Source organism: Vulpes vulpes, chromosome 16, assembly GCF_048418805.1.
Source record: "Vulpes vulpes isolate BD-2025 chromosome 16, VulVul3, whole genome shotgun sequence".
NCBI lineage: Eukaryota > Metazoa > Chordata > Mammalia > Carnivora > Canidae > Vulpes > Vulpes vulpes.
Window position 1 is genome coordinate 60,380,591 of NC_132795.1, and position 20,457 is coordinate 60,401,047.

The window sequence follows — 20,457 nt, forward strand, 5'->3', positions numbered from 1 at the left end:
GGCAGTTTTTTCAGTGTGCTCTGCACGGTTCTGACCTCTCGACATACATTCATTTCTGGCTCATTGTAACCCCTATACACACAAGCATCAAGTGAATAAGCACAATGAAAGGAAAAAAGTCTTGGAAAGCTTCACAGAGGAGGTGACTTCGAGATGGATTTTTTTAAAGATGTTATTTATTCATGAGAGACAGAGACAGAGACACAGGCAGAGGGAGAAGCAGGCTCCCGCATTGGAAGCCGGATGTGGGACCTGACCCTGGAACCCTGGGATCACGCCCTGAGCCAAGGCAGACTTTTGACCACTGAGCCACCTAGGGGCCCCTCCAGATGGATTGTGAAGGCCTGAGTTCACCAAGCAGAGAAGTGGGGATTCATCATTCCAAGGTGGCCTGGGCAGATATGAAGGAGCACCTCAGGCATTCAAGGAATGCTAATTAGATCAATGTGGCTGGATGTGTGGGAGGTGAGGACGGGACAGAAATATTAGGATTGGAACACTTCTTGGATATAAGGCATTCTTGTTAAGAAGGCAGTTTTGGGGTTTTGTTTTTTGCTTTTGTTTTTTAATCCACTCTATACATCAGGCATCTAGAGCAGTGATCTCTCAGGAAGAGGGTGGTTTGCGTGCCTCCCAGGGATGTGCTAGATGATCTCAGGAGGTGTGGGAAGAAAATATTGGAATTTCTATTTTAATTTTTTATCTTACCCTTTAAACATTTCTATTTTGGTAAAAAGTTGAGAACAGCACTGTCCAATAGAACTCTGCGTGATGATGGAGATGTGTTATATCAGCACTTGAAGTGTATACGACCAAGGAACTGAACTTTTAATTTTTTAAAAATTTAAAGTACCCTAAGGGTAAGTAGCCACATGTAGTCAGTGACGACTATGTCGAATGGTGAGGGTTCTAGTGTGCATTAATACTGGGGTTTATGTGCCTAATTTGATACATAAATGAGAAAACATAAAGGTACCACTTGTTACTGGTGGCACATGCAATCAAAACCGTGTACAGACCATTGGTCCAGAGAGCAGAATTAAATATAGAGCTGGAACCAAAGTACTGAAAAACCGCAAAGTTGGTGTAGCTCTAAGGGATTAGGCAGAGATGTCTCAGAATTTAAAACATCTGAAAATCAAAAGGGATCTTATAGCTCTCTAATTTTCTTGAAGAAAATAAGCCTTGGGCCAAGAGGGTAGGGACTGAAATTCATAGCTTTGGTCTTACTTCTGCATGTGACAGGCTGTCCCATACCAGCCTTTCTACTTCTACTTCCTACCCCTCCGCCCGATTCTTCTCTCCCTGGTGCTGTTCCAATCTGTGATGATGCAGTTGTTCACTTGCAAGTACTGTCTGTCTCCTCCCGACAGCTAGACTGTCAGCTCCATGGAGACAGCACCATATCTCTTGTTTACCACTCTATGCCCAGGACCTGGCATACAGTAAGTGCTCAAAATGCATTTGCTTGATAAATGGTTTAGGAGGTGGATTGGATGGAGTGGGATCCACACTGGGAGTAATGAGAGATCAGGCTAAACAGATATTGGGAGATGGGGACAGAGACACTCTGAGCGGTCAGTGCCCCAGGGCCCCCCTGGCAGCCACACATGCGGTCGGTAACTGTTGGCTAATGGTGAAAAGTCCGATGGACCTGGGTTTGAAGTCCAGTTCTATCACTTACAGTAGTAGGACCTTAGATAATATCCTCAGCTTCTCTAAGTATTTAGTTTCCTCAGCTATAAAGTGAGGAAAAGAACAATACTGTTTCGTAAAGTTGTTAGTTGGATTAAAGAATACACGTATATCCATATATTAGACACTAGTACCTAGACTATCTAGTGCATAGTACAGACACTATGGAGTTTTTATTCAATGTCAATCCAATGCATGTATGACCTGAATGATACCATGTATAGACACAGGAGAAAGACACAGTAGGGAAATGGCCATGGGATCAAAGGACTGGTATTTTTTGATGAAATGAATTGTCAGAGCCTCAAATGTAGTCACATAGAAATGTGATGCACCAAACTGTCCCTTAGAAAATATAGGGTTACTTACTGGAAAGCAGTTTGGCTGGATGTAACAAAAGCCTTAAGAATGCTTATTCCTCATTTCCAGTAAGTAACTCCACTTCTAGGAATCCACACTAAGTAAGTAATAAGAGTTACAAAGATTTTCTTACAGATGCCATGACTATAAGGCCCAAATAATAAAAACTTAAATAGTAAGCAACCTAATCAGCCAGCAATGGAGGAATGCTTAAGGGCAGTACGACCATGTGAAGCAATACAATGCAAATAACTAAAAAACCAAGTGTTTCAGAATATAGTATCACAGAGAAGAGGCTCATGTTATTAGTAATAAGTGAAAAAAGTAGATAAAATTCTATGTAATATCACAATTGTAAAATATGTGTTTAAAAAAAAAAGACGAGGAAGACACTAAACTCTTAGCTGTGATTATCTTTGGTGGGTAGGTCAGTGACACTCAGGTCAGCCCACCGATGTTCCCATCCCTGGTCTTGGCTCCATGGTGTAGTTCAGGCGGCCCAGGGTAGCTGGTGTGTCAGCTCTCAGATGCACTCTTGAGACTGGAAGGGACTTCCGCCAAACCTCAGTGTGATTCTTCGAGAAGAAGGCTCATGCTAAGGATGGCAGCCTGGGGGAGAGGGCACAGCACTTGGGAGTTAGAGAATCTAAATTTAATCCCTGGCTTGTCCACAAAATAGCAGTGGGATCTGGGCAACTTCCTGTAGCTCTCTTCACCTTGGTTTCATCATCTGTAAAATAAAGGGAGTGGACTGAGGTGGTCTCCAAGGTACCTTTAGGCTTTGACACTCTGCTCGCCTTTTTTTAAAAAAAGGTGTTCAATTCACCTTTTAAAAAGGTGAATTGGTGTTCAATTTGTCAACATACAGAATAACACCCAGTGCTCATCCTTTCAAGTGCCAACCTCAGTGCCTGCCACCCAGTCACCCCCACCCCCTGCCCAGCTCCCCTTTCATTTAACAAGTACTCATTGAGCACTTTCTCTGTGCCAAACACTATTCCGGAGACTGGGGATAAATAGGGAACAAGGCAAAAGTCTGTCCTCTTTCTAGTAAACTCTAAACCATAATAAAATCGAAGTAGGATGTTTTGACTCATCACTTCTTAAAATGAGTTTTTAAGTGATCCCGCCTTCCCTTCATCTCTTTTCTCCTCACTTCCACGTTTCAAATTTTATTTTTATATTGTCAAGATTGATACATCTAAATTCTGTTGGGTAATGACACATCTTCTCTACTTTGTCTATGTGTTGATTCTAAAAATTTAGGATCAATAACTATTCCTCATCTGAGTCAAGTCATTGCCTGTGATTACATTTCCTTTTTTTTTTGTGATTACATTTCCTTTTGTGCATGGCTGTTCATTTCCTGAAGTTTCTAATTGCCTTCTTTTCTTAGACAATTTGCCTGTCTCATATATTCAATTTAAAAAGAAAACAAAACAAAACAAAAAAGAAGACACTTCCTCATGGCAGATATGGCAGTTAGAGTTGAATGGGGGAGCAGAAGCACTGGGTACGTCACACGAGACAGGATTTATTATAGAAGCTGCGCCACATTATAACTCTAGATCTGTCCCCGCCCCATGTGGGAAAACTACCTCCCGTGCACAGCCCCCCCCCTCCCCCCCACCGCCATGTCTCTCACATTCCTCCAACTCTTGCATTCTCCAAGACCTAGAGCTTTGCTACTCAAAGTTGGTCTGTGGACCAGTATCATTGATTGGCTTCACCTGGGACTTTGTTAGAAATGCACACTATCAGTTCACCCAGTCCCGCTGAATCAGAATCTGCATTTTAGCTGGGTTCCTAGGGCATTTGTATGTCCAGTAACATTTGAAAAGCACCGGTCTGGGTTACTTTGTGGAGCTTGATGTTTCTTTTCTGCCTGCTCCGATTCATTGCAATGAATTCCTATCACTAAATGGCCCTAAAACTGTTCACTTTACCGCTGAGCCCCTTCAGAGTCAATACTGTGCCTGAGGAGGCCCCATCTTTGTTGTTATTAATGATGATGATAATAAGAATAGATACTATCTATTGATTACTATGTGCCTGGTATTGTGCTATGCATTTTATTTTTTAAAGTAGGCTCCATGCTGGGCCCCAACACAGGGCTTGAACTCATGACCCTGAGATCAAGATCTGAGCTAGGATCAAGACTCAGGTGCCCAAGCAACTGAGCCCCCCAGGCACCCCAGTGCTATGCATTTTATATGCACAGCCTCATTTCATGTTCTCAAGCCCCATGGCATGAGTATCATAATTATCTCCATATACTAGGTGAAAAATGAGGTTCAAGACGTGAAGGCACTTGCCCAAAGTCACACTGAGAATAACTGATGCATCAAGGATTCAGTTCCAAGCTTGTATGACTCTAGAGTCTTTATCTTTTTTTTTAAGATTTTATTTATTTATTCATGAGAGACAGAGAGAGAGAGAGAGAGAGAGGTAGAGACACAGGCAGAGGGAGAAGCAGGCTCCATGCAAGGAGCCCAACGTGGGACTTGATCCTAGGCCTCCAGGATCACACCTGGGCTGAAGGCAGTGCCAAACTGCTGAGGAGCCACCCGGGCTGCCCTAGAGTCTTTATCTTGAAATCATGAGAATACAATGTACACACAGGCAGGCGCACATCTCATCATTGTACAACTGCTCCTCCAGCCCTTTTCATGCTCCCTTCCATTCACTAACCCTGCAAGAGTAATTTCTAGCCTCACTGCTTCATGTCTACATGGAGAGATTAGTTGTCTGGGTTTGTACTTTATATAAAGGGAATATAACACAAGATATTCTCTTTGTCATAGTACAACTGCTGAATCAAGCCTCTTGGACTTCCCATTTTTATGATGTGCTACCTTCCCTGGCTTCTCTTGTTCCACATTATGTTGTGAGATTCATGCATATGGTTGCGTGTGGTGTAGATTGTTCTGATTGCTGTGTGAATATACCACAATTACTTACCTGATCTAGTGTGGATGGGCATTTGGGTACCTTCCCAGTTTCAGGCGCTTAAGAATACGTGAACATTCTAGCACACATCTTAGGGTGAACATATGGGTACATTCCTAGGAGTAGCATTAGTAGATAACACAGAGCATGTATATTCAGCTTCCGTAGATCCCGGAGTGGATTAGCTCTTTAGCTCGAATCAGCTGCGTATGAGAGCTCTGGTGGCTTTACTTCTTTGCCAACTCACTTGGTCACAATTTGGCACAGTTCATCTTTTTTCATTTTAGTCATTCTTGTGGCTTTATAGCCAAAGTCCATGTATTTCTTACACCTCTTTAGTGGATGCATTTGTTTCGTGGTCACTCCTTGTTGCCTACTCAGAATTCACATTTATCCCCTTCTTTCCAACAGAATCTGATTTTTTCCCCCTCATGTCTCCCCTTCTTACCCTGGACTTCAGGGGAAGCTGATTTCAGCCCTGGTTACATGTGTAGGCTTTATTTAATGAAGGGTAATTATTCTCCCCTTAATAATGTCAGTTCAGGGATGCACAGGTGATCCAATTCCATTCAAAGAATCTTCAGGTTTATTAGGAGGATTTGGGAAGTCCCCTTACCCTTAAGAGGGAGGCACAGGGATAGATGATCTTAGATACTGTCGGGTCTGGGTGTGACATCTGCGACTTCTGTCATCTTGCTACTAACTTTGAGGTGAAGCGATGTGCTTTTTAACATCATGGAGCTGTTGAATCACAGGTTTTGGGCCTCAGTTTGGGTGCGAGAAAATATTCCCTTTGTGAAAATAAAGGAAACCTCATTTAAAATGGAGCCGGAGCCCTGAAGGGGGCGCTCGCAGGCAGATACTCCCCGCAGAACCTGCATCACCAGCTGGAAGAAGGAAGATGAGAATTTTGACAAGGGAGGACATTTTTCACATAGGGATTTCATCTTCTGCTTTTTTTTTTTTTTTTAAAGATTTTATTTATTTATTTATTTATTTATTTATTTATTTATTCATTCATTCATTCATTCATTCACTCATTCATGAGAGAGAGAGAGAGCACAAGCAAGAGGAGCAGGAGCAGAAGAGGGAGAAGCTGACTCCCTGCTGAGGAGGGAACCCATTTCAGGGGCTCCATCCTAGGACCCTGAGATCACGACCTGAGCTGAAGGCAGACGCTTAACAGACAGAGCCCCCAGGCGCCCCCACCTTGTGCTTTTAAGAAAAAGAAGGAAGATGCCTCCCTGCACAGGAACAGTACATCACCCACCGGCTGGCAGCCAGTGAGAAATCACAACCTCCGACTCTTCTCCCACGAACTTTTATTCAACGTCTCCCCCCAACCAGGTTTCCTCCTACCTAATAAAAGCTGACCTTCTCTCCCTCTCTTCAGAATAGCCTGTGGGTCACTGTCGCTTGCTTGTCCCAAAAGCAATTCCTCCGCTTTTCTCAAATAAACTTGTTTTGTTAGTAAAGTAACTGGCTAATTTATTTTTAAGGTTGATCCCTTCTTATTCAAGCCAGATTGGTTAAAAGTTTCTGTACATTGAATCAATACAACTTATTTTCAGGTTAGTGCCCACCGACATCTGTGCAGAGCTGGGGCTGAGAACCCTGCTCCTTCTTCTGGGAGGCCGTCCGTAGGAATTCCCTCGAGGGAAAGTGTCTGCAGCCACTGAAGCAAGTGGCTCCGGAGGGATGGGGGCAGAGGAAGGGACACAGGACCCGCTGAGCTGCGGAGGCCCAGAGCTGAAGCTCCTTCCACTTGCTGGAGCGGCACCCTCCGCCAGGCCTTCACCCCCATGAACCTAAGTTTCTGGGTTTTTTTTGTTTTCTTTTCTTTTCTTTCTTTTCTCTTTTCTTTTCTTTTCTTTTCTTTTTTTCTTTTCTTTTCTTCTTTTTTTCTTTTCTCTTCTTTTCTTTCTTTTCTTTTCTTTTCTTTTTTTCTTTTCTTTTCTTTCTTTTCTTTTTTTTGTCCGTAAATCAGGAACTGGGAATCCCAGCTTGCCTCCCAGGGTGTGGGTTGAAAGGAGCTTCTTGAAGGGAAAGCTGTCCTAGGCAGTCAGGGGCTGCACAGGCCAGGGCTGCCACTCCGGGTAGACCTGCCCCTGGCTGAAGCTAGCTGGGGCGCCAGAGGGGGGCGCCAGGGGGGGCGCCGGCAGGCCTCCGGACCCCGGTGCAGTGGAGGGAGGCCTCAGTGACTCAGCCTCTCCCTTCCCCGAGGGGGCGCCTCATGCGTTTTGCCTCTTCCCTAAAGGCAAGGCCTAAGAGGGTCCTGGAGTAGAACTGGGTCATTGTTTCCTGGGGCATTTCTCTCAACTAGCCTCCCCCCAACCCCTCCACCTCTCCCCCCCAACCCCTCCACCTCTCCCGTCACCCCCACCTCTCCCCCCACCCCCCCACCCCGCCCCCCTCCCCTCCCGGAGCCCAGCTCCCCTGGCCCTGTGCAGGGCGGAGGCGGTGGCGCCCGGGGCCTTTGTTGGGTCGCACAGCACCGTCGCCTCCGGCCACTCTTGCTCATGTCTCTGGGCGCTGTGCTGAGAAGGCCTTTGGAGCCTCTCTCTCTCCAGCCGGCCTTTATTGAATTTCACCTCCATTTTGTTTCCTTTCCAAACAGGAACATCATTTATCTTGGACTTCACGTCGCGGAGGGCTCCAAGAGCTCTCTCTTTCCCAGCGACGATTGTTGACACACACTCAATCTGCTTCTGGCCTCCCGCCCCTCCCCCCAAACGGGCCCTAGAGAGTCCCCAGCTGCGCCCCGGCGCCCCGCCCTCTCGGTGCCCGCCGCGGGACGGGCTGACCTGCAGCAAAAAGGGGGCAAGTTTCAGACATTTTTGCTTCAAGTCAGGCAAGCCGATGGCACAAAGAAAGTGCATCATTTTATTCTAAATGCTTTTTAAATAAGTGTCACTTGGCCATAATCAGCCCTAGAGGATGGAGAGGTTCAAAGCCCCTAAGCCGTCCACAGATGTGCGGGGGTTTTCTCCCTCTTAGATTATGTGACTTGACCCCAAGAAAACCGGGGCGGGGCGGGGCGGGCGGGGTGTGTGTGCCCCCCGCCCCACCCGCACCCCCCTCCTCTCCCGGGCGGGGAGCGTGGAAGTGTTTGCCGGGCCGGGGGTGGCGGCGCACGGGCGGGGAGCGCCTCTCCACGTTTTGCTGCTGTTTGGGGAGGTACTAGGATGGGGGGGGCGGGGAGCCCTCGCGGAGGTGCGCGCGCAGGGCTGCGGCGCGGGGGGGGGCGTGCAGGGCGGCGGGCGCGGGCGCGGGTGCAGCCCCGGAGGCGCGGCCCTGCGGGGACGGCGGGCGGGAGCTGGGGCGCCCGGGGCGCCGCGCGCGGGGGCCGAGGGGGCGCAGGGGGGCGCAGGGGGCGCAGGGGGCGCCTCGCCAGTCCCCGCGGGCACGCGTCGCCGACACCCCACGTGGCGCCCGGGTCCCCGCCCGGCCCGGGGTGGGCTGCGCACGATGGCTGGGCGGTTGCCCAAGACCTTCGGAAACCGGGGAGCTCAGGAAGCGCCCCCGGTGAGATGCGGCGTAGGGAGAGGCCGCCCCGCGGGGCGCGTGGCCCGGGTCCGCGCCGCCCGCTGCCAACCGGCCACGGGACTAACCGTCTGATCCCCGTTTCCTGTCTGTAAATTAGGAAAAATAACAGCGGCTATGCGATGGGTGCCCCGAGGGCCGCAGGGAGAATGACTGAAGTCAGCTCCGTCTTGGTCAGCTCAGATGAATGAACACTAGAGGTCATGTGCCCCCCCGCCAATTCTGGACCAACGGAGGACCCTGTAGGATGCAACCCCACTAGCTTGCAAGTGAAGATATTTTTCAGATTCCAAGCGTCTTGAGGTGGAAAAGACCTCTGGGGGACCAGACCAAGTGGCATCAGAGCGCCTGGCCTCCAGTCAAGGGCAGACCCCTGCCCCAAATTTTGCCCTTAAAAGCCCTCCTTTGCAAGCCATCAGGGAGTTGGGGACTTTTGAGCATTAGCACCCCGTGTTCTCCTGGGCGCGCCCACCAGGGAATAGCCTGTCTTTCTTCACTGCAAAAGCTGGGTGTCTGTTCTGGTTGGCTTGCTGCACACGGGGTGTGCAAAGTCTCGTTTGGTTCGTTGACGTGATCATACAAAGCCCTTAGTATCATCAAGTGAGTACTTACTACACTTAGTCTAATTATTCCTGAGCATTTTGAGGGGACAAGCGGAGCCTGGTAAATGATGGCTTCCCCTCCCTCTCTTCTTTGCTTCCTTCCTGCCTCCCAGACCCGGGGAAGAGAGCCAGTGTTCCGCGCAGGTTTCGGGGTCACCTGTGCGGCAGTTGTGGTGTAGTAATGTAAAACATGACCTGGGGCTCACACACATACACACGAAATCCCTGGGGTGCCAATTGCAGCTTTGTGACATTGGCCACGTTGCCTCATCTTTCAGAGCCTCATTTTTCTCATCAGCGAAAAGGTGTGCGAATCCCGACTTGCTGGTATGTTGAGGTGAAGCGTGTAATGTGCACTTCTGCCTTCGTTCCGGGGGCCTTGGGGCCTTCCTGCCTTGCATTTCACCCTGGAGAACGTGTCTGTGGAGAAAATAGGGGGATTCTGAGGGGAGGTAGGGGTGAGGGCAGGGAAGGCCTGGAATGTAAGACGCTGGGGAGGGGGGGCTCCCCGGAGGAGGGCCCGCTGAAGAGCCTGAGGGCTGTGCCGGGTCTGACCTTCCCGTGTTTCTCACACGGTGGTTCCTGCTGTTACCACTTTGCTTGATGATAAGGATGCGGAGGACAATGGCAGCTGTGATATTATAATCTATGATAAATATATATTTGGCCTTTGTCCCAGTTCCTGGCTCACAGAGCTCCTAAAACCCTTGGAATTTCCTAAGGGATGAGAGTTGGGGGTGTCTCTTGTTATGTTAAGGGGGTGACTGGTGGACAGAGGAGGCTCCGTCCTGGTGATTAGAGGGTTGGAGCTTTCAGACCCATCACCTCCCTGACCTCCAGGGAGGGGCCTCAGGTTGAATTGGTCACCCACGGCCACCGATGGAATCCTGCCTGTGGCCTGAAGCCTCCATAAACCCCACCAGGATGGGGTTGGTGACCACATGGAGGCTGGGGGAGCGTGGAAGCTCGGGGCCCCACACCTTGCCCCGCATCGCCTCCCCCTGGCTGGTGGTGACTTGTGTCCTCTCCCAGCAGGCCGGTGATCTAGTAAGTAAAACAGATCTCGGTTCTGGGAGCTGCTCAAGGGTCTTCCTAGCACCCGAGGGGACAGGGTCATCGGAGGGCCTGGGAGGTCGCACGGGTGACAACTCAGCATTGTGACGAAGTGGGGGTGGGGCAGCCTGAGGTCGGAGCCCTTCCCCTGCGGGTGGCCTCGCCTGCAGAGCACAGACTGTGGGGCCCGGCCAGGGTGTCGCAGGGGGAGGGCTGGGCTTTCCTGCTCACCCGAATTTTTACACAAGCTTTGGAAATCCCCTTCCTGAGATCCCCTAGTACAGTGAAGACTGGTGAGAAGTTAAAAAACAACAACAACAACAACAACCACGTATTGAAAAACCAGGGAAAAGCACGTGTAAACAGGCCCGGGAAGTGCGGGAAGCCCAAAGGCCAGGGCTTCCTCCTCGGGCTCCCGCAGGATTTGTCATATTTATACCCTGGGTCCGATACCGTGTGTCCTTGGCTTTTGAGTAACCCATGTATACTTAAAAACAAAGCGTCTGGTGACCAAGCTTCCCGCCATCAGGTGGTTTTACTGCATTGTATTGTTCTGCTCTGGATGGATTTCTTTTAGGTTCTTGCTTCCTCTCTATTCTCATTAAGGAGTTGAAGTCTGTAATTCAGCGCAGTTTTGTAGGCCATTTCTTTGGCTCTTTGCTTCTCTGTTCGTTTTGGATTGTGGTTTTCATGTGTGGGTTTCCTCAAATATCTATTGACCCTGGAGTGTCTCTTCCTATTTCGGAGCGAGTCAGTGACCCCCCTCCCCCAAACTGCAAGCTCTGTGGGAGCTGCTTGTGTATGGTGTAGGGCCTGGTGGCCCCTCTGACCTCCCGCACGCCACTCTGTCCCGTCTCCTCCCTACCTGCCAGACTCTACCACCCCCGGGGCTCTCCGGGTCTGTTGTTTCCCCGCTTTGCACTTGCGTTTCCCACTTCCCGTGGCCGGGAGAGAATCCGCCCCGGGGATTCCCTTTGCTCCTTCACCTCTTTCATGTCTCTGCTCAAATAACACTTGGCCATGGAGGCCTCCCTGGTGCCCTCGATAAAGCTTCTCCCCAGCCCACCTCGGCTTCAGTGCCTGTGGGTCCCCTGACAGGCGTCTCGCAGGGCATGCTGTCACGTCCACCGCTGTGCTGTGCGTGTGTCTGTCTTTATCCAGACCAGTCCCAGCGCCATGTGAGCAGGGTCTTTATTTTGCTCACTATGCGCCTGCTGTACCTGAGGCCTGGCACGTTAGTGTTAAATGCAAGCTCGATGAAGGAAGGGAGAAAGGAGCGGTGGCTTCACTGGGCGGGGAAGGGCCAGCATCTGGCCTCTTCATTGGCAGATCCCCTAACCTTCAGCCTGTCTAGATCCTTCGTTTGGGTTAGTTGCCTCAACCACGGAGTCCTGGCTGCCAGTGTTCTTGGAATTCACTGGGAGAAGGGATTTTATCTGATTCTCTTGGATGCAGCAAAGTAGCCCTGTCTTCTGTGCCTCAGACCTTTGGATGAACTCATCCCGGGAGTAGACCAGCAATCGCCTGGTTGTGGAGGCAGAGCAGGCTGGGGAGACCAGGTGACTGCCAGTCACCCCACCCACAGGCTTATGCTCAGAAGGACCCTGCACCTCTGACTCCTGAGCCCTCTGGGGTTCTGCGGGGTTTATCACAAGGATGTGCTGGTAACTGTTTAATTGGCTCGCCAGGGAGAGAAGCGCTGATTTGCAGTGTTGGCTCATTCCCGGGGTGGAAGTCCTCCCACCGGAGCCGAGCTTAAGCTGTCGTCATGACGTCTCTGAACAGGACTTGGGAAGAAATGAGCAGGAGGCCCCTGGTATTCCACCTTCCAGACGCAATAGACGTGACTGACTTCAAGAGCACAGATAATAAGACCTACTTACATAATAGGGAGGTGAAGACTTTTGAACAGGTATTAGCTTTATTAAATATAAGTTAATTGAGGTTTACCTAATTTTTCAATTAGCAATAATCGTACCTCAGATAAACCTCATTGGCTATGATATTGCCACTGCGCAAAGCTTACCTAATTTTTAATAGTGGTTCTTTTTAACCAGCTTGGAATTTTCCTAAAAATTTGACCGTCAGCTCTTATGGGCTGCTATCAGCCGGTTCTAGCATGTGTCCTCTCGCTGTTGGATTCCCTCACTCTTGCAGGCTTTCATTTTTAGGCATCTGGTATTTTCTTTCTACGTTCAGTTATCCCTGCTTCATCTAATTTCCAGTTTCTAAAGTTTTGTTGATGGCTCTTTCCCGCTTGTCCTCTTAATTCTCACTGTCCTATTAGGCTTAAGCCTTCTTGAAAAACATCCATTTACTTGCATTTTGATGGGTTTCCAGAAGATGGTCAAGGTAAATGCAGGTGTGCAAAGTGTTCTGTTTAACTAGAAGTGTCTGCAGTTACAATCACTTTGACCTTCTTGGACACACATACTTAATTAAAAATGTACCTTTTGACTATATTCTTTGGCTTATATGGTTTCTCTCTTTTTTTGTTGACTGTTAAACAGTTGGAATCTCATATGGCTCATGTAAACTTTTAGTATGAAATTTAATTAATTAATTTCCATTGCTTTACTGTGGTTTTGGTGTGAGAATGTTTTCATTTTAACACCACAGGAGTAACTCTTTTCTTTTAGCCGCCTAGAAGCCAGACCTTAAACCATTGTCAGGTTTTAGTTTCAAGGGTCTGTGTTTTAGGTAAAATGAGGTAGTGGTTTTTAAAATCTATCCGTATGTGTTTTATTTTCCTGAGTTTGTCTTTATTCCCAGTGAGTTTATTTGTCTTGAGGCAGAGGGTAGAGGAGGAGGGAATTAGAATTGTTACAGCAGCAAAGAAGGAAATTCGTGTTGAGGTTTTTTTCACTTTGAAGACAAAATAATAGGCTTAAAAGTCACTTACTGTGAAAAAAGGATTTCATCAATTCCTTTATCTCCTTCTGCACTATAACAAGACTTGGACTTCGATTGTAATTGAGACCCTATTACATCTCCATCCTCTCCACAGCTTGGTTGTTCATGTCCTGTTTCCTTTAACAGAAAAATACCCATGTTCTTCCACTACTAAACTAGTTTGACTTTTCTTATTATTTATTTATTTTTTATCTTTTAAAGATTTTATTTATTTATTCATGACAGACACACACAGAGGGAGAGAGAGAGAGGCAGAGACACAGGCAGAGGGAGAAGCAGGCTCCATGCAGGGAGTCCGACATGGGACTTGATCCCATCCCAGGTCTCCAGGATCTGGCCCTGGGCTGAAGGCGGCGCTAAACCGCTGAGCTACCAGGGCTGCCCAAGTATTTTTTTTTTTTTTAATTCAATTTGCCAATAGATAGTATAACACCCAGTGCTCATCCCATCACGTACCCTCCTTCGTGCCCGTCACCCAGCTACTCCATCCCCCGCCTACCTCCCCTCCAGCGACCCTCAGTTTGTTTTCCAGAATTAAGAGTCTAGTTTGAATTTGTTACTTGTTTCTAAGAGTTCTAAGTCTTTTCAGTTATGATAATTTTTTAAAAGCCTAAACGTTGTGGGTCTCCGTTCCACAGGATAGCTGTTTTATTAGCAGTATCTTGACTGAGAAAAATCTAGCTAATAGCTAGATGGGCAAAAAGATATAATGAATTCAGTAATGCTTATGAATGAACTTTATTCATTGCATCAAGATGTATATATACAGTATTTGTAAAATAGGAGTGCCTGCATGATTAAGCCACTGTTTACTCAGTATATAAATGATGCTTGGGGACCATACAAATTTTTAGATTCCTTGAAATAACTCCGAGCTTCACCTGCCTGTTGCCAGACCCAAAGATGCTTCGTTCGTGGGTTGGCAACCACTGCTTTAGATTACCTTCTCCCCAAAACCCTTCCCATTGGAGCCGAAATGAGCTCCTTCTTGCCTTTCTCCAAGACCACATTAAATTTATTCCAGCTTCTAAGGACCTCTTAACTCCATCCTGCTCTTCTACACCTACTGCCACGGCACCTGTCCAGGCCCTGCTTGCCCTCCCGGGCCCCAATGCAACAGACGGTCTGTCTGGTCTCTTCTACTGTCTGTTCCCCTCCAATATGTACTTCGTAGGGCAGGTTTTTCATATTGTGTCCTTCCCTTGCCAGCAGGTTGCCACTCCTGTGTCCCGTCATAACAGCTGGGATACCTTTGTTTCAGTCCTACTTACCTGTTCGTGTCCTGCAAACATGTCCTGTGCCTTTTGCTTATGAGCTTTTGTTTGAACCAGTTCTTTTGGCTTTCCCTATACATGGCAAGCTCGTGCTCCACTCAGAGATTACCTACGAGATTTTAAGCAATCCCCACAAGCCTCCTGCTCAGTGGTAGCTGCACCTGTTCCTGGTCTTCTGTAAGCACTTTGATGCAGACGTTGGTGATGGACATCACACTGTGGACACCATGGGGAAAGGAACGTTTGTATTTCTCCAAGCACCTTAGACAGGGCCTGGTACATGCTAGAGGCCCAATCAATGTCTACTGAACAGATTGATGTGGATTGGTCTGTTTATGAGTAGTCTTGAAGACTAGTTCCTGAGTAGGATTCAAAGTATTTTATTATAAAGCCATGGAAATGGAACAAGAAAAATATGTGAAAATTATTTTCCTGATTTTTTTCCCATTTTAGTCTTGACATTTTTTTTCTCCCAAATAAGTGAGACTTTATTTCCTCTGATTGCAAAAGCAACACATGGCCTAAGATTTACATGTATGTCACACAGGCTTGAGGTCAGATTTTGCTACTCAGTGGCTGTGTTGCTTGTACACAGTACTTGCTCTCTGTATACCTTAGTTCTCTCACCTGAATATGGAGATCATTGGAATAGTTCTCCCTAAGAGTATCATGAAGAGGACATTAGAAAGTGTATGTAAAGTGGTTAGCACAGTATCCGGCACACAGTTGCTCCATAAATGTGCACAGCTGAAATTATGGTCCATGCAGAAAAGGTAAAGTTCTGTGAGAACAGGGATACAGCTGGAGCCTTGGGCTCAGGACCTTCACTGTGTTGCATTAGAAGAAAACTTAAATCTGACTCCAGAAGCCATGGATAAGAATCTCAATCTTTTTTTCAGGACAGCCTTTCTCAACTGTGGCTCACGTGAACCACACAACTCACAAAATGACCACAGTGACTCTTTTTTGCCCCTGAGGATCCTACATAACTAGCACTATTCTAGATGCACAGGAGGGTTGACGGACTACATGCAGTGCTTGATTGAGGACGCTGAGGCTTCGGCCTCTCCCCACCCCAACCCCTCTTGGAAGACCTGGGGCTGGGCTTGGCACAATGCTGCCTGTCTTCCCTGGAAAGCTCATTTCCCCCAGCCTTCTAAGGACAGCTGATAAAAATCTCTCGCTCCCTCACCCATATTTGTTCCTGGAACACCATTCATCTGTTCCTACTCCACATTGTGCCGACACACACCCAGTAGTTCTGACAGGTGTCATCTTCTCTTGAACGGATAGCTCGTGTCTCCTGAAACTTGTGTGCCCGTTTCCTCTGGGATCTCTGTGAAGTGCATCGCCAAGAAACACAGGTCCCTAACAGGATTCTATAGCAGTAAACCTTGACATTTTTTCTTTCACATGCAGACCTCTAAAAGTCCTCTGGGTCCCTGGCAACTGCCAAATGCCTCTCCTTGACAAAAACCCTAGAATTATCTGGGCACTTAATCTAAGCATGTCATGATTTGTGCTGCTGAGGCTTCTATAAACGGGTGCTGTAGGGCTGAGCAAATCTGCCTCACTTGGAGTCCTTCCTATTTCCTGTTGACAGGGCTCATGCTATCTCCCAGGAAGGCACCATGCACCTTTTTGGGGGGTGAGGGCCACGATATCTTGAGTGTTAGCAAGGAGGAATAATATTGGGTAGGCAATTAGCAGTGTCTACCACAATTCATATAATGGAATATCATATAGCCATTGCTTTTTGAAGAATATTTATTGACATGGGAATGCTCACAATATGTTAAAGAAGAAAGCAGGATACAAATCTGTAAATACAGTATGATCCCAGTCTTGTAATAAAATAAATTATATATGCATAGAAAATATACAGGACAGAAATACACTAAAACATTAACAGTGATTATCTTGGTGGTGGGATTTGGGTGAATTAACTTTAATTTTCTGCATTTTCCAAACTTTTCATAATGAACATATATTACTTTCATAATGGGAGAGGTGGTGGTGGGGAGAAGTCCATACAGGTGACACCTTACACCTAGTACTGGGAGGCAGTGAGACTGATGTGGTAAGGGGATACACTGTACTTGTACCGCCTCGGGCAGTGTCACTGTTTATAAAGGAGGGAAGTAGACACCTGTCTCCCCCCTCCCAGGGCCACTGGGTATGGGAAAGGGGCCCCAAGCATCTGGCAGTTGTTACTCTACAGCAGCAGCTCTAGTAGCTTATTTTAGTACATGCTCGCATGCCCCGGAGCAGCAGGGCTGTGGACGTGAGGGACCAGAGCACAGATGGCCACTGTACCCTCCTCATCCCTACTGTGGGTCACCTCGGCAAGCTTCGGTCTGGGGGAAGTCTGCAGTCCTGGTCTCTCACCTAAAGAATTCCAGGTCCTTGTTTGAAATCCAGCCCTGAGCAACTATTCCACTCACAGATCAATTCCAGGTTACCTCCCTGCTTACAAAGTTCCTTAATCTGGTTCTTCTGACATGGTTATTGCTTAAAATGGCCTGAGAATGCCTGCCCTCCAGCACTCCAGGGGCCTAGGAGGCACGGTGAGGACCCAGGTGGTCAGGGTGGTGAGGGGAGGGAGGGAGGTGCCAGACTTGGACTCCTGTTTGCTAGGACACTGGGAAACTGAGGCCTGCCAGAGAAGGTCTCTAACAAGAGATGAGATGAGGTTACATGTCATAAGAGACCTGAAAAGCCCAGCAGGTAGAAAGCACTTAGCAGATGTTTGTTCTCTTTCCAGGGGCAAAATGAGGTCCTTCCACTCCCCCTGCAAATGCTCTCTTCAAAAACAAAGCTTAGTGCTTAGTACCCAGTGCAGGGGAAACTCAAAGTGAAACAAACTCCTTGAAAGCACAAGAGCACAGCTACTTAACCAGGACTGTTCAAACACTTAGCCTGCATAAGATGGCAAGATGCTATTCCAGTAAACAGATCTTCATTTAGGGAAGCTGACACTTATGAGAAAGCTATTGGACTGTAGAAATTATAAAAATACTTTAAAAATGCATTTGTAGAATGAAGTAACAAAAATACTTTGTCTAAACTTTTTTCACATAATCTAAATTTATGAATTGCCAAATTTCATTTTATTTACTGTTAAAAATGGGCCACCTACCACTTTTCCAACTATCTGGATGAAGATCCTAAAGGGAGTGTATTGTATTCTTTCTAGCCTTTTATTCTGGAGTATTTGGGATTTACTTAGGTTTTTAAAAATAAACTCTGGGTCCTCTCTGTGAGAATTTGTCAATGGGCCATATTGTAGGTACAGATCCTTCTGGGCCAACCAGTGTCCTCTGGGAACCAGGCTGTCCCAGACTTGCGATGCCTGGTGTAGATCTCCGCCTCCTCCCTACCTTCCTATCTGGTTTTCAGCTGGCCTTCAGTGGCTCTTGGTAGACCTGCCTTCAATCAAGCAGCCGTCTCCTCTGCCATTTTTTTTTTTAATGGGCTTGAAAGCCAGATAACCTGCTAGAAACATGCAAATTTTAGTAAAGAGGTGAAAAGAGAGATTCTTGAGGATCTCTCCTATGAGCAAGAGACTCTGGTGATCTCTTTTGGCAGCTCAAAGGCCTTTAAAAAGTCCATCTTTGAACTGTTGTTTTGTCAGAGAAGGGATCTCTGAATAAATGACATTTTCCACTAATACTCTGTGTATGTTACCTATCCTTAAAAGGGCTACTGTGGTAAGGGAGGTAATGGATGTGAAAGCACTTTAGAAAAGCATAAACTCTGAAATATTGTTTACCCCATGTATCTATAAAGAAACACACACAGATGGCTAAATTGAATCAACCCCAATGTTTTATTTAATTTAAAGTTTTAAAAGGCAGTGGTTAAGCACATTATCTATGTGTATATATGTATATATGTATGTATATGTATACATACATACATATATAAGAGGAAACCAACCCCTTTCAGCTTTAGCCACTGATTAGCTAGGCCCACTGTCTATTGCAGGATTCATATTCTACTTCTTCATATGACCAATTCTAAAAGTAAAAATAAACAGCCTTAATCAGTTTAACAGTAACTATCTGTGTTTCTTTTTTTTTAAATAAATAAAGTTACCATTAAACTGATCACATACGGTAGAAAGTAGAACACACACACAAGCGCACACACAGTCCCCAATTTAAAACCTGTGACATATGAATGACCTATATGTACAAATGGGTGCTGCTGACTTCCTCCATCCCTGGCGGAGGCCACGAGAGAACTCCCAGTGTGCCGGGAGGCCCCATCCCCTCTGCTGGGTTGGAGGATGTGTGTTCCTGGCACCCCGAGTTAGACCTCAGAATGCATGCTCCCATGCAATGATACAGATGGGGGTTCAGTTCTATGCTACTAGTGTTAAGGTACATAAGGGAATAAATAGGCATCTGTAGCTGCCTCAGAACTAAACCATCATTTATAACCCTTTATAGGGAGAAATGTATTCTGAAGTTCTTGATAAGGGACCTACAAACTTTTAGAATGTAATCTGTTTGTAAGTCTGGGGCTGTGTGTGTGCATGTTGTGTGTGCATTTCCACATATTTGTACAAAATTGAAATGAAGAGTGGGGCTAGGTTTATGGAGCAGCTGCTTGGCTTCCATGTAGTCGGTCCTGATCTAACAGGTCACTTGCCTCAGCCCTTAGCAGCTCGCTCTGCCGCCGACGTGCCTCCGTCTGCTGGAGAGATTCAGAAGGGGCAGCTTTCACAAGCGAGAGGAAGGCCACGACTCAATCTTCTAAGAACCTTGGCAAACAGAACGGCCAGATTCAACTGGGGCTGCTTTACAGGATGAAGTCCTGCAGTTCCATCCTGATGAAACGGAATTCCTCTTTCCTGTGGTTAGCCCCTGCCACTCCATCTACCTGCAGCTCTGGACGAATGCCTCAGTATCGCAAAAACACAGGATCACCTCTTAAATATGCTGGATTCTCAACGAGTAAACCAGTTAATGTGTTCTAGCCAAAGCAAGGGCATAAATGTTTTAGAGAAAAGACTCCCCTGGAGCTACAGAGAAAAGATGCTAATAAAAGCAGTACTGAGTGCTGGGCAAGTGACGTTCTCAGTCTGTGTCCGAGCTGGTCTCTTCGATGACAGAGTACTGGCTGAGGGCCTCCTCCAAAGGCGTGATTGTCCCGTCGGGCTTCAGTCCCATTGGTTTAAGCAACTCCTCTCTGGAAAAACGAGAGAAAAGAGAGAAAAAAAAAAGTATTCACCAGCATCACACACACACCCCTTCCCTCCACCCCAATCCACATCCTTTTAAAAAGAAGAGTCTTTAAAAACCAAAGTATTTTTCCTCAAGCTCTCTGTGTGTTTGTAACAGGAAAGATGAAAGGGGCATGGAAAGAAAAAGAGGGAGATAAAAGACTTCATTCACACAGGCCAAACCTACTAAGCCAATTAAAAGTATGAAAAGTCAAGGTCTAAACGGGCTCAGGACAAGGAGCAGGTCTCTTCTGTTTTTAATAATTAACTTTTTTTCCTTTTGTGGATTCATTGTTTTAGTGAAGTTGAAGCTGCCAAAATTTCATGGGTCCCGGTGGGCCAGGCAGACAATCAAGTGGATGATTTGATACGTATGGATTTCATTCAACGGAATAAATCTGTCACATTTGATTTTGCCTCTCCAATCTCTAGCGAGACATAAGTACTTCTTGATTCAATCCAAGTCAACTGGCCTTCCCCAACTTTCTCCCTCCCTTTTATTTCCTTCTCTCTCTCTTTCCTCTTTTTTTTTTTTTTAAACACCATTGCTTTTGTTTGTGGCAGTTTAATTATGGGATTGACAGCCATTTTAATCTCTTCAAAGCTCCCCAACTGCCTCTTTTCAGCTAATCCAATTATATCTACTCCACAAGTTACAGCCTCATCTAAAGATGATTAATTATTGATTAAGTCAATCAAAAAGCATTAGGAAAGATTTATTTAATCTTTTCATAGGCTCTTATTTATTACATGGAGATTATGGCAAATGTACCTGTTGAGTTACTAACTCTAGCCCTCCTCCCACCCCAAAAATGTCAGCAGTGCACTTTAAGAGTAG

At 46.8% G+C, this 20,457-nt stretch overlaps 1 protein-coding gene and 1 pseudogene across 9 annotated transcripts in view; both read right to left on the bottom strand.

Moving 5' to 3' along the window:
• Nucleotides 1-12,098: 12,098 nt before the first annotated feature.
• On the bottom strand, nt 12,099-12,225 carry LOC112929169 (U4 spliceosomal RNA; annotated as a pseudogene).
• A 5,974-nt stretch (nt 12,226-18,199) lies between these two features.
• Nucleotides 18,200-20,457, bottom strand: part of RIC8B (RIC8 guanine nucleotide exchange factor B) — a 99,954-nt gene continuing 97,696 nt past the window's right edge. For all 9 annotated transcript variants that reach the window (XR_003236851.2, XR_011997883.1, XR_003236848.2 and 6 more), the window contains one exon: nt 18,200-19,585. Coding sequence is in view for 2 of the 9 variants with exons in the window: in XM_026010934.2 (XP_025866719.1) it covers nt 19,474-19,585 (112 nt within the window). In the remaining 7 variants the exon portion in view is untranslated. The remainder of the gene's footprint in view (nt 19,586-20,457) is intronic.